Source organism: Arabidopsis thaliana, chromosome 4 (assembly GCF_000001735.4).
Source record: "Arabidopsis thaliana chromosome 4, partial sequence".
In the NCBI taxonomy this organism is placed as follows: domain Eukaryota; kingdom Viridiplantae; phylum Streptophyta; class Magnoliopsida; order Brassicales; family Brassicaceae; genus Arabidopsis; species Arabidopsis thaliana.
Window position 1 is genome coordinate 16,095,072 of NC_003075.7, and position 10,490 is coordinate 16,105,561.

At 35.6% G+C, this 10,490-nt stretch overlaps 5 protein-coding genes across 7 annotated transcripts; 1 reads left to right on the top strand and 4 right to left on the bottom strand.

The window, feature by feature from the left end:
• Window positions 1-320: 320 nt before the first annotated feature.
• MYB69 (myb domain protein 69) lies at window positions 321-1,703 on the bottom strand. The gene is made up of 2 exons (NM_119499.4): window positions 1,373-1,703; window positions 321-1,267 (listed from the first exon to the last, which is right to left on the bottom strand). The coding sequence occupies exons 1-2, from the start codon at window positions 1,530-1,532 to the stop codon at window positions 675-677; spliced, it is 753 nt and encodes a 250-aa protein (NP_195071.1). The 5' UTR covers window positions 1,533-1,703; the 3' UTR covers window positions 321-674.
• A 1,295-nt stretch (window positions 1,704-2,998) lies between these two features.
• On the bottom strand, window positions 2,999-5,369 carry ABCI10 (ABC transporter family protein). The gene is made up of 5 exons (NM_119500.6): window positions 4,779-5,369; window positions 4,387-4,473; window positions 3,919-4,047; window positions 3,710-3,832; window positions 2,999-3,466 (listed from the first exon to the last, which is right to left on the bottom strand). The coding sequence occupies exons 1-5, from the start codon at window positions 5,040-5,042 to the stop codon at window positions 3,254-3,256; spliced, it is 816 nt and encodes a 271-aa protein (NP_195072.2). The 5' UTR covers window positions 5,043-5,369; the 3' UTR covers window positions 2,999-3,253.
• A 268-nt stretch (window positions 5,370-5,637) lies between these two features.
• Window positions 5,638-6,880, top strand: SCRL22 (SCR-like 22). 2 transcript variants are annotated; one of them, NM_001342216.1, is made up of 3 exons: window positions 5,638-5,759; window positions 5,937-6,149; window positions 6,543-6,880. In NM_001342216.1, the coding sequence occupies exons 1-3, from the start codon at window positions 5,687-5,689 to the stop codon at window positions 6,749-6,751; spliced, it is 495 nt and encodes a 164-aa protein (NP_001328489.1). In that variant the 5' UTR covers window positions 5,638-5,686; the 3' UTR covers window positions 6,752-6,880. The 2 variants fall into 2 exon arrangements, with proteins under 2 accessions (NP_001328489.1, NP_001031783.1); NM_001036706.2 differs by lacking the exon at window positions 6,543-6,880 and having other exon boundaries at window positions 5,937-6,270.
• On the bottom strand, window positions 6,389-7,149 carry AT4G33467 (uncharacterized protein). Of its 2 annotated transcripts, none has more exons than NM_001085017.3 (2): window positions 6,855-7,149; window positions 6,389-6,766 (listed from the first exon to the last, which is right to left on the bottom strand). In NM_001085017.3, the coding sequence occupies exons 1-2, from the start codon at window positions 7,011-7,013 to the stop codon at window positions 6,620-6,622; spliced, it is 306 nt and encodes a 101-aa protein (NP_001078486.1). In that variant the 5' UTR covers window positions 7,014-7,149; the 3' UTR covers window positions 6,389-6,619. The 2 variants fall into 2 exon arrangements, with proteins under 2 accessions (NP_001078486.1, NP_001078485.1); NM_001085016.2 differs by having other exon boundaries at window positions 6,393-6,769; window positions 6,855-7,125.
• Window positions 7,150-7,523: 374 nt separating this feature from the next.
• Window positions 7,524-10,479, bottom strand: HDA14 (histone deacetylase 14). Its single transcript, NM_119501.4, has 9 exons — window positions 10,329-10,479; window positions 9,842-10,032; window positions 9,687-9,761; window positions 9,190-9,291; window positions 8,960-9,031; window positions 8,826-8,882; window positions 8,478-8,729; window positions 8,100-8,281; window positions 7,524-8,003 (listed from the first exon to the last, which is right to left on the bottom strand). Exons 1-9 carry the CDS (start codon window positions 10,366-10,368, stop codon window positions 7,703-7,705), a joined length of 1,272 nt encoding a protein of 423 aa, NP_567921.1. The 5' UTR covers window positions 10,369-10,479; the 3' UTR covers window positions 7,524-7,702.
• Between the last annotated feature and the right edge of the window lie 11 nt (window positions 10,480-10,490).

Here is a 10,490-nt window from a genome sequence, read left to right on the forward strand (position 1 = left end):
AACGACGTAACGAATTATCTTAGAATGAAAATTTGAGTTATCTGCCGTCGTTTTTTGTATAGCTAATTGGACATTGGAAATAGATGACCGCACGGTCCGCACCAAAACAAATATTATATACGTTGGTTTTCAGCAAGTCCGTAAAACAAGCACCGAGAAAATGATTTATCGTCCGTCTCTTTGGCCAACACCATGCAAGTACTTGTCTAGTGATGGTCTAATGTAACTAACGCACTAAAAATATCATATGAAATGTGATTTCTGATACAAGCTCCCATTTAGATAACAATTGTGGAATACACCGTTTTTTTTTTTTTTTTGGGTCTAAATACACTTAGAAAAGTTAGTTAGCATATCTTTCTTTGAGCATATCTTTGTGTATACGTATTTGTTACATGATTCTGTATCAAACAATAAACCATGCATGCAATATACTGATGATATAGACAAACTTATATGTGTATGTATATTCACCAATCTTAATTAAGTGCATGTGATACACGTATAGATACACACCTACATGTTATGGATATGTATATATTTGAATGATATAGGAAATGAGAGTTATAATTGATAGAAGATCCATATGAGAGTTTAAGGAAGCAAAAGGCTGAAAATGATGCCTAACCCTAATGATAGAAACCCTTAAAAGCTTTGACTTGTGATGTTATAACCTAAGAAGCTAATCCAACACCAAGAAAATCAATGAAAGTAACATCGTTCTTCTCACCATCATCTCCCATGGATGGTCCATCTTCATTTGAAGTCATCTTATGATCTGGTGTGGCTGCATGAAATGTGTAATTCTGAGGATCCACCAACTCTTTCGACTTTCTCCTCTCAAGATAAATTTCGTGGTGTACGTTAGAGACAGATGAAGATCCAAATTGACCATTCGTAGGTGGTGAAACAAAAGAGTAAGGCCAGAGACCGCAACTCTTATCCTTTCGATACCTCCATAGCCCGAAATGGGATCTATTTAGCCTTGTAAGACTAGAACTAGGGCTCAAAACAGTATGCCAAGTTTGGTTGAACGTAGAAGTAGCCGTGGAAGAGAAGTTTTCCCGTTTGCGTCTAGCCATGATGACATGAAAATGGTTTTTGACAGCGTTGTCGGTCCTCCCGGGGAACAGTCGGGCTATGGAGGCCCAACGATTCCCTTGGATCCGATGAGCTTTAAGCAGTCTCTCTTCTTCCTCCTCGGTGAAGGGTTTCTTGGTGATGTTTGGATCAAGTTGGTTGTACCATCTTAATCTACAGCTTTTCCCTATGATTCCATATTGACGCTCAATTATTTATAAAACACATAGATTTAAGTAATATGATTAGATACATATATATAAAGAAATATCAATATATATATATTGATTACCTGATCTTCCATAGAGATGTTGAGCAATAAAATTCCAGTTCTTGGGACCGTATTGTTCAACGAGTTGCCGGAGATTGTCATCTTCAACAGGTCTCCAGTGACCTCTTTGGCAACTAGGCTTCTTATTGTCAAAACTGTTGCTTCCTCTAGACATCTCCATGGATGCTATCTCTATCTCCACCGTACCTATATCAAACCAATTAGCAATTGTTGAAGAAAGAGGTATAAGATAGATTAGTCTAAGGTGAAATGATAACAAGGATGAAAATTAATACAAAGAGGAAGAAAAACAAAAAGGAATAAAAAAGAGAGGGTTGGTCTTGGTTCTCTCCTCTAGGGTTATAGATGATAAGTCACTTTTCTTCTTTTTACAAGACACCCTCTCCTTTTTATATAATATAATTATTATACCCATCTCAACAGAAACTCTTTTTTAAGAACAAACTTATACTACTTCTTTGTACTAGTTCTTGTTTCATAGAGATATACATAATACTAATACCAACATGAGCCTCTACGTACTTAAGTTATGTAGTTCTTTTTATAATCTATATATACGTGTTTGTAAATAAATACCGTTTTGAATTGCTCTAGCTAGTCCCAAAGTACGTACTTTATATTTATAGTCGTCGCGTATATATATATATATGCATCTTACTACCTACATCTTACGAGGTTATACTAATCATTTTCAAAAAGAAGCTAATGATCTTGATGCTTCTGAACTTCAACAGCTAGCTAGATTTGATCACGACCAACCTGCATTGACGATCATTCTTATTATGTTTTGTTTATTTTCCGACAATTATACTTATTATTTTCCAAAACATGTTTATTTTGTTGTATTCCACTTTACTGTTGGTACTTTCAAAGATGCAAGTAGTTGTAAATCGAATAAAAAACAAACGACAAGTCTTCTAAATATAGCAGTCATCGTCATTGGTTGCTGTAAATAAACATGGTATATGTGATATAGATATACCTTTACAAGTTAAGCATAATTTAATATTTCTGTTAACACAGAATTATGCGATTAATTTAACATGTTAGGTGGTATTGTTTGAATGATATATACCAGAATTTGAGTATAAATCTAATGTGTTAACCATCAATCATAAGAATTATATAGTATAACATGATCTCGGACCTAGAGAGAATATGAGACAAAGATGTGAATTTTTGTTATTATAAGAAAACAAATAGATTTCTGTTACAATATAGTTATCAAAATGTCTCTTTTTTTTGGTAAAAATTATCACAATGTATCTTCTTTATTTATGTAGGTCGACTCATCTAAGTAAGGCCTCAAGCCTTGTGATATTCACATAAAAGTGAAGTAACCTTTCTCAGCTTCGGTGACGAATCCACTCTGCCTTTTGTTCTAGAATCTGTTTTGTTTTCTCAAGATTTATTACATCTTGGTAATACAGGTTACTAGCGATGCCCGTGGTGAAATTCTAGCATGATTAAAGACAAGTTTGGTTTTGGTATATCACTTTGACGAAGTAAATGGTATTAGTCAAAATAGGGGGCACACAACACATAATTTAGACTTTTTTTATGTATATTATTCATATACATAGTCACACATGCACAAAACTTTCTCTCGTAACTTTTTCTTGTTTTCTATAATTTAATTATACTAATCAATACTTGGGGACGTACTTACAACCTGGAGTTTTCTCCAAACATTCTTTATTTTCCCTTTGGGAAAACAGAGGTTTACTCGTATTCAACTCTAGTTCGAGCCCTCCTAACTACATTACCCTCTGCAGAGCTATATTATCACAATTTTTCACAAATTATTAGCAAATAATCGACTTTTCATTACCTCTATATATATATAGAGGTAATAAAGAAAAAAATCCTTAGCAAAGGAAGTTAAGAACCAATTTGATCAATGTAAGACGATTGTTTGGCTTTAATGAAATCTGAGATGGTGGCTGCATCACCATGTCTGACCACTCTACCGTTCTCCATATACACAGCTCCATCCGCATACTTGAGCTCCTCTAACCTATGTGTCACCCATAATGCCGTCACATCTCCTTTCTTTGCATTTATCAGATCTTTTACAGCTTTGATCACACCCATCTGCAGAACAAAAACCCCGAGAAAACAATATGCACTGATTAAAAAAGGCGTATACGTCATAACATATCTGTCAAATTCATTTCATTTCTTCTAGATACTATATCAATTGTGCAAGTTACTCACTTCCAATGTCTACTATAACACAATCATATGTCGATGTTGAAATATTCCAGTTATGGAAGGGTTCCCTTGCAATACTAGTTGTGTTTCATTAGCACGTTGTTAGAATTAATCAAACCTTACCTGGTCAGACTCATCTAGGAAAGTTGTGAGCTCATCCAACAATAGCACTTTGCACGCTTCAGCTAAAGCACCAGCAATGGCAATTCTTTGTTTCTGACCACCACTGAGAGTTTGAATCGGTCTCTGGAAACAACACCAAAATCTATACTTTAGTAAAAGGAACTAGAAGATATAAACAACTTATTGTTGTTCAATGTACATAAACTGACCTGCATATAATCACGCATACCAACAGCCTCCAAAGCTTTAATCACCCTAGACTTAACTTCTTCCTGATTCATGTCATGATACTTGCCAAGACCAAATGCCACATCAGCTTCCACTGTAGGCATCACTACCTGCGATGAACAAGAACGTTCAGATGTGACCAGAATGAGCGGTTTTACTTGAATCAAAATCCAACTGTTACTAACTGATCTCCCTCAGATGTGACAACAAAATGACTCTTCTCGATGTCATTAGCATATCTAGCTTTTCGAGGATAATTAAAGATTTGGATTAAGGCTGTCTGTGATATGGAAAAAGACGCTCAACCACACAAGCCTACTCAACTATAAAACAGCAATACAAATCAGAAAGAACACTTCACAATAAAGAAAACAAAGATGGGAAAAAAGTAAGATCCTTCAAGATAAAATCAAACACATGATTCACATTGCAAAAGCAAGAAACTTAACCTGATGATCAGGATTCTGAAATACAAAATTCTTCGGCTTCTCCACAAAGACAGTGCCACTGGATGGATTCACTACACCAGCTAAAATCTGCAGAGTTCCAAGCAGTTAATGTAGATCAAACAGTTTAACTGGCATTTCTTTGTAATCAGTCTTAGTTACACATACAAACAGCATCCAAAGATTTGAATGCTCTTTGAGTTTCATGTTATAAATGCCAAGATTAGCTATTGCACTAAACAGTGTGATGATCTAAGATTCTGCCCAAAGTAGCAACTAGCAAACCTAGTCTACACCAGATTGAAGGATGACTTAAGTAAGAATAATGATACTTCATTAACAAAAGCTTAAGTCTTTGCTCTGCAAATGCAATGTTTAAGAGAAAAGAGAAAGACCTTCAAAAGGGTGGATTTGCCACAGCCATTAGGACCAAGAATCATCCACAATTGTCCAGAAGGAATCCGAAAGGAGCAATCACGGAGAATAGGAACAGATATACCTTGTCTTGTACTAACGGAGAAACAGAGATTCCGACACTCAACGGCGACATTATCGGAGAATTTGATTCTGTAACTACCGGATGGAGAAACACTCGATGATATAGAGCGAAGAGGGAAGAGACGAGGAGGAGATGCTGCAAATAAACAGTGACCATTCATTTCTCTTAAGGATTTTCAAGAATTCTCTTTAAAGACTTGAAATTGCAGCTTCCTTCTTCTTCTTCTTCCTCGCAAAACCATAAAAATAAGCTTCGTCGAATCGACACACAAAAAATACAAGCAACAGAGAAACCGTAGATACTTTCTCTCGTTGCTTCGCTTGTTCAATCCAAGCCAGTCCGGTTTTCAAATCGATATCATCCGGTTCGGTTTGATACGGTTTGAGGTTTATTTCGAATTTTATTTCGGTTTTCTAGTGCCGACGTTACGGTATAATTTGAAGCTGAGCGTTTAAATTTCGAAATCACATGTAATCATGAATTTGCTTTCGAAATTTAATAATTGGGATTTGACTCACAAAAAATTAACCATCAAAATTATTTATATAACAAAATAAATAAATAAAAAAGGAAAAATAGCAGTGAAATATTGAATTTTAGTAAGAATTTAAAAAAATTGGAAGCCTATTCTGCCGATCTTGTTGACTTGGCTCCATCTTATGTTTTTCCTCTCAAATTTATCGGAACAATTATTTGGTTGTGTGGTTCCAACTAAATAAGCGAATATATTTATCACGAGAGTCAGACAAAATTTGGTTAAATTTTTCCAAGTAATAGAGAATATATATCATCAGTTTTTGAAGCATGGGGATGTGGTGTACTACTTTGTTTATGGTTTCTTGTGTTTCCATCTGTTTAATTCTAAGCCATGTTCAAGGTATTATATTAAACTCTTTTTTATTGACTGTTTGCAATTTGCAATCACCAAAAGAATTGTTGCAAACAAAGAAGAAAAGCAGCTCTAGAACATGTCGACGCAATTAAAAACTATATGGTATTACTAATTTTCTTATATCTATAAACTAACAATTTGTTTTGGTTGATGACAAATTAGAGGTAGAAGCTGGAGCACCTCCCCAAGACTGTTGGAATCTCGTCACTTTCCCTGCTAAATGCGGCATTCACGGAAAGAAGAAATGCTTCAAAGAAATGGAATCAAAGTATCAACAACGTTTTCTTCAGTGCACATGTAAAAACTTAAAACCGGAACCCAAATCACCCAAGGACGAACATGACTGCACTTGTCAAAGAGCTAATCCTTATGAATGTAATTCCTAATCTTATAACTTTTTAGAAATTTCAGCCATCAATACTAACATATTATTTATTAATTAATAATAAGAAAACTATGGTGTTAAGATCCCAATTTTTCAATCACAACGAAAGGCAATAACAATTTTATTTAATTAACATGTTTCACTATCGAGTTTTTTTTTTTGGGTCGGATTGATTTAGGTTCAGGTTGAAAGAACATGTATTCAAGACTTAGATACCATGAAAGAAATTTTTTGACGTAGATTATGAATTTACTATTTAGTCACGCCTTCGGATATATGTTCTTAAGATTGATATGTTCTAAAACCGGTTAGATTGTGCTTCACAATGGTTTTTCCTTCTTTAATGTATGTAAAAACATCTAATATCCTTTTTAAGTATTCAGATATTTACAAAAAGACCAAGGAGTATAGGAAAACTGAAAATCAAAGAGCCAAAAAAAAGAGGTTACAAATTACTAAATTAGAAAGGAGCGGTATGAATGTCCCAAGCATGAGGACTCATAAACATCATTCTTTCGTCTTCATAATCATCATCATCCTCCTCATCCTTCAGATTTATGCATCTCCCTCCTCTTTCTTCACTAGCTCGTAACCCCTCATGCGTCTCCTGCTAATTTTGTTAATTAATTAACGTTACGAAGAAAAAAAGAAAATTTGAAGGAACTCCAAAAACTAAAATTACTGTAAATACGTACCTTTGTAAAAATATCCATAGCTTCCTCCATTGTTTTTGTTTTCATCACATACAATGCTTCTTCTCGAGCATTTTCTAATTGATCGAGATGCAATGTCATTGGCTCTGTCTCTATCGAAGACCTCCTCTCTAACATGTCCATTCTCTTGCTTACTTCCATATCTCTCAGATTTTATAGCTTGAAAAACAAAACAAAAAGTTTTGATGAATATCTCTCAAAGTCTTTTGATTGATTCTATATATAAGAAGAAAGAGTGGATTTTATTGAATGTAATGAATCTTCGAAAATATCTAACGTTTTTATAAGTACGATGTGGGGACGTAAGTGAGAGACAAGAAGATATATGACGCAACGTGGCGTGGTGGGGCGGATTACGGCGGTGGATTGGGAACACGTGGCGTGTGAAGGATGGTGGTGACCATGCACGTGGCGGATTAGTTTGTGAGATTGCGAATGCGATTTTTCGATTTGCATGAAGACTGCAGATAGATAACGTAACGAGATAATTCTTCTACTACTTCTTCCCACGATTTTTATTCTTTCTAGTATTTTATTAAATGGAGTTGGTCGGCGTGATGAGATATTTTCGTTTCTTTTTAATAATGATACAAGAATAAGTACGTGGAACAACTTAGGTGTGACGGTCATCCGTTTTGGACTCATTTGATAGGTCACTAGAAATAGCTGTCCCTGATTTAAATATATAAGCAAAAACCATAATCATTTCTGTTTACATAACTTTAATTTTCTAATCAACAATGTTTACAATGATATTTTTACAAAAGAAAACATAAGTAGGCAGGCAGTTTAAGACGACTAAGATGCAGAACTTCTCAAACAAATTCACCTTATAAGCAATGAATGCTTTTGGCTCTCTGAATTGCATCTCGCACCTTTCTCATTGGTTCATCGTACAAGTAAGCTGGGTTATCAAACTCTGATGCCAAGCTATCTTCTCCAAGCAATGCTCGAAACGAGTCTGCCACAGATGATGAAAGTGATTCAAGATTGTATCCTCCTTCCAAGAAAAACACACACCGCCCTCCGCATACTTCTTTTGCTAACCGCTTTATATCTTTTGCCAATGAGTAGTATGTTGCGGTCGTGAACTGTAAATTTGCTAGTGGATCCAGGACATGAGCATCATACCTTAAGCAGATTAAAGCAATGAAGCAGAAGTGTTTGTAAGAATACGATGATATATTCAGTTCAAAAATAGATGAAAAACGTTATAAACTCACTCACCCAGCAGAAACAAGAATAATATCTGGCTTGAACCGTTGAGCACATGGAACAATGATTTCTTCAAAAACGGTTCTCATTGCAATATCACCTGAACCTCCAGGCAAAGGTAAATTTAGAGTGGTACCTTCACCTTTTCCTTTACCTATGTCACTGATTTTCCCTGTTCCAGGGTAGCTTCCGTCCTGCATTTTTCAGAAAATAAATAACTTTTGTTGATTTCTGAAATCTAATCCTAACTATGCGTTATTCAATCAATGATCTTAACACTTTAGTTGAACATTCATGTGTTATTTAGTCAATGATTTTGAAATACAAGGTATGGATCATTTGTCAATGAACTAATTAGAAACATGTCACGCAAAAATGTTAGAGGCTTACCTGATGAGTTGACAAAAAGAATATATCAGGGTCCTCAGTAAATGCATCATTTGTGCCATTCCCGTGGTGAACATCGAAGTCAATTATGAAGATGCGCTTCAGACCATGTGTGCGTTGGGCATGACGAGCTGCGATTGCCACATTACCAAAAACACAGAACCCCATCGGACCTTTTGGCACGGCGTGGTGCCCAGGAGGTCTTATCAATGCAAAACCAATGGGTGGATCTACGCTGTTTCTGGATGCTGCGATCTGAAACAAATAATCATATAAGAAATCTACAACCATTCCCAACATAATGAAACTGAAGCAGTAAAAGCAGACTAACATGGTGAGACGAGACATCACCACTGAATCAACTAAAGCCATTCCGGCTCCTGCTGCGATAAGTGAATCTTGGAATGTCTGGCACAGAGGGAAGATGTTTAGGTAGGTAAAATGGTTCCTTTGGAGATGTTACCGGATGAGCACAAAGCAGTTACCGTTGAAGTGGCATATGTTGGTCCAGAGCCTTCAATGAAAATTAGTCCCGAATCTGAAGCCTCATCCATTGCCTACACTAAGAATGTCTTTGTAATGGTCAGAATAAAAATCGTACCGTACATCCTCATTTTTCAATCCTACTTGCTTTGCTATATGTGTCAATGTATTGGTTATGAAATAAAAAGTTGTGAGTAAATGCTAATAATATAACATGAGTAAAGTTAATAACCTTTTCTAGGCCAAAGACATAAGCCTTGTCGTGAACATTTGCAATGTCTTCTACAGTTGCAGTCTTGAAATTTGCGAGTTCAAGAATCTGTGAGCCACGGAACTGAAATACACAAGGAAAAAAGATTCACATATGAGAATTCATTGATAGAAGACGTAGGTCATTTTCAGTAAATAGTGACAGAGATCTTCACCATCGAAGAAGCAAACCAACAAAAGGAAGAATGGTGTATACAACAAAAGCAGACCTATAAATACATCAAACATATTTCGAAAAGAATCTACTTGTTTGAGAAGAAATGTGCAAGTCTATCTAACTAACTCCAGAAAAGTACAAAATTTCAGCTAATGTAACTTTACACAAGCATTATGTTGGTCTCCATCCACTTGAGATTTGCCTTAAATATTGTAAATCACGGTTAACCAAACTTCCCTAGCTACATGTGCATAATATAGAAGAATGTCAGATAGAAACGATAGAGATGGATTGTTTCATACCTTAGGAGTGAGCTCATTCATCTCGAGAGCATTAACAATGGCAGGAACTCTAGCGCTGCATTCTGGATGTGATTCCTGCGAGTAAAAGATTGCTTAAATGAATGTGAAAAAAGGATTGAGAGGGACAGAAACAACAAAATATAGCAAGTAAAAACCTTGTTATGACCCAATGCTGCAGATACACTGTATATGAGACGAGCATCGGCTAACTGCTGGATAGATGGTAATAGAGGATTCTTCTCTGTACTAAATGAGCAATTAATGGATGATCCACTGGGTTTCAGAAGATACTTCCTCCATTGATTTTTCTTGCATATGTTTCTACTCCCAGAAATTCCAGCACTTCCTAAGGCAATTAAAATGTCATATATCATTTCATTTCCGATATAAAGAAAAACAGTGAGAACATGATATGGAATCTAATCACTCCTGTAGTTGAAACAATATGCACATAAAACCTTTGACGCCCATTTTTATGTTATAAAAATGAAAAGGAGGAGCAAACGAAACATCCCCAGAATCAGATTGTCGCTTTTCTTTACACAAATTGTTTAAGATCGGAAAATTATCTAATGGATTACAGAGAAGAGAGCTTTTAGCCGAAAACAAAGGCACTGAACAGAAGAAAGAAGAGAAAATTACCAGGAACAAAGAATGGCCGGACAATTAGCGCCATGGACATGAGTTTCCCTCAAGCTCAGAGGTTACTACTGAAGGCAGCCATAAAAAAAAAGATTAAAAGAAAAACAAGACTTTGTTTGATATTCTTTGTTAAATGGATAGGCTTTCTACGGTCCTACTCCC

Bases quoted from the DNA above. Each gene is read 5' to 3' on its own strand.
- HDA14 (NM_119501.4), bottom strand. From the start codon at position 10,368: ATGTCCATGGCGCTAATTGTCCGGCCATTCTTTGTTCCTG. The intron at 10,033-10,328 runs GTAATTTTCTCT...TAATTGCCTTAG, and splicing joins CCGGCCATTCTTTGTTCCTG to GAAGTGCTGGAATTTCTGGG. The intron at 9,762-9,841 runs GTTTTTACTTGC...TTTTACTCGCAG, and splicing joins CAGCATTGGGTCATAACAAG to GAATCACATCCAGAATGCAG.
- AT4G33467 (NM_001085016.2), bottom strand. From the start codon at position 7,013: ATGGAAGTAAGCAAGAGAATGGACATGTTAGAGAGGAGGTCTTCGATA. The intron at 6,770-6,854 runs GTACGTATTTAC...TAACAAAATTAG, and splicing joins CTATGGATATTTTTACAAAG to CAGGAGACGCATGAGGGGTT.
- SCRL22 (NM_001342216.1), top strand. From the start codon at position 5,687: ATGGGGATGTGGTGTACTACTTTGTTTATGGTTTCTTGTGTTTCCATC. The intron at 5,760-5,936 runs GTATTATATTAA...ATGACAAATTAG, and splicing joins AATTCTAAGCCATGTTCAAG to AGGTAGAAGCTGGAGCACCT. The intron at 6,150-6,542 runs GTAATTCCTAAT...TTAAGTATTCAG, and splicing joins AAGAGCTAATCCTTATGAAT to ATATTTACAAAAAGACCAAG.
- ABCI10 (NM_119500.6), bottom strand. From the start codon at position 5,042: ATGAATGGTCACTGTTTATTTGCAGCATCTCCTCCTCGTCTCTTCCCT. The intron at 4,048-4,386 runs GTTAAGTTTCTT...TGTTCATCGCAG, and splicing joins TTCAGAATCCTGATCATCAG to GTAGTGATGCCTACAGTGGA. The intron at 3,833-3,918 runs GTCAGTTTATGT...TGTTGTTTCCAG, and splicing joins GTATGCGTGATTATATGCAG to AGACCGATTCAAACTCTCAG.
- MYB69 (NM_119499.4), bottom strand. From the start codon at position 1,532: ATGGAGATGTCTAGAGGAAGCAACAGTTTTGACAATAAGAAGCCTAGT. The intron at 1,268-1,372 runs GTAATCAATATA...ATGGAATCATAG, and splicing joins ACATCTCTATGGAAGATCAG to GGAAAAGCTGTAGATTAAGA.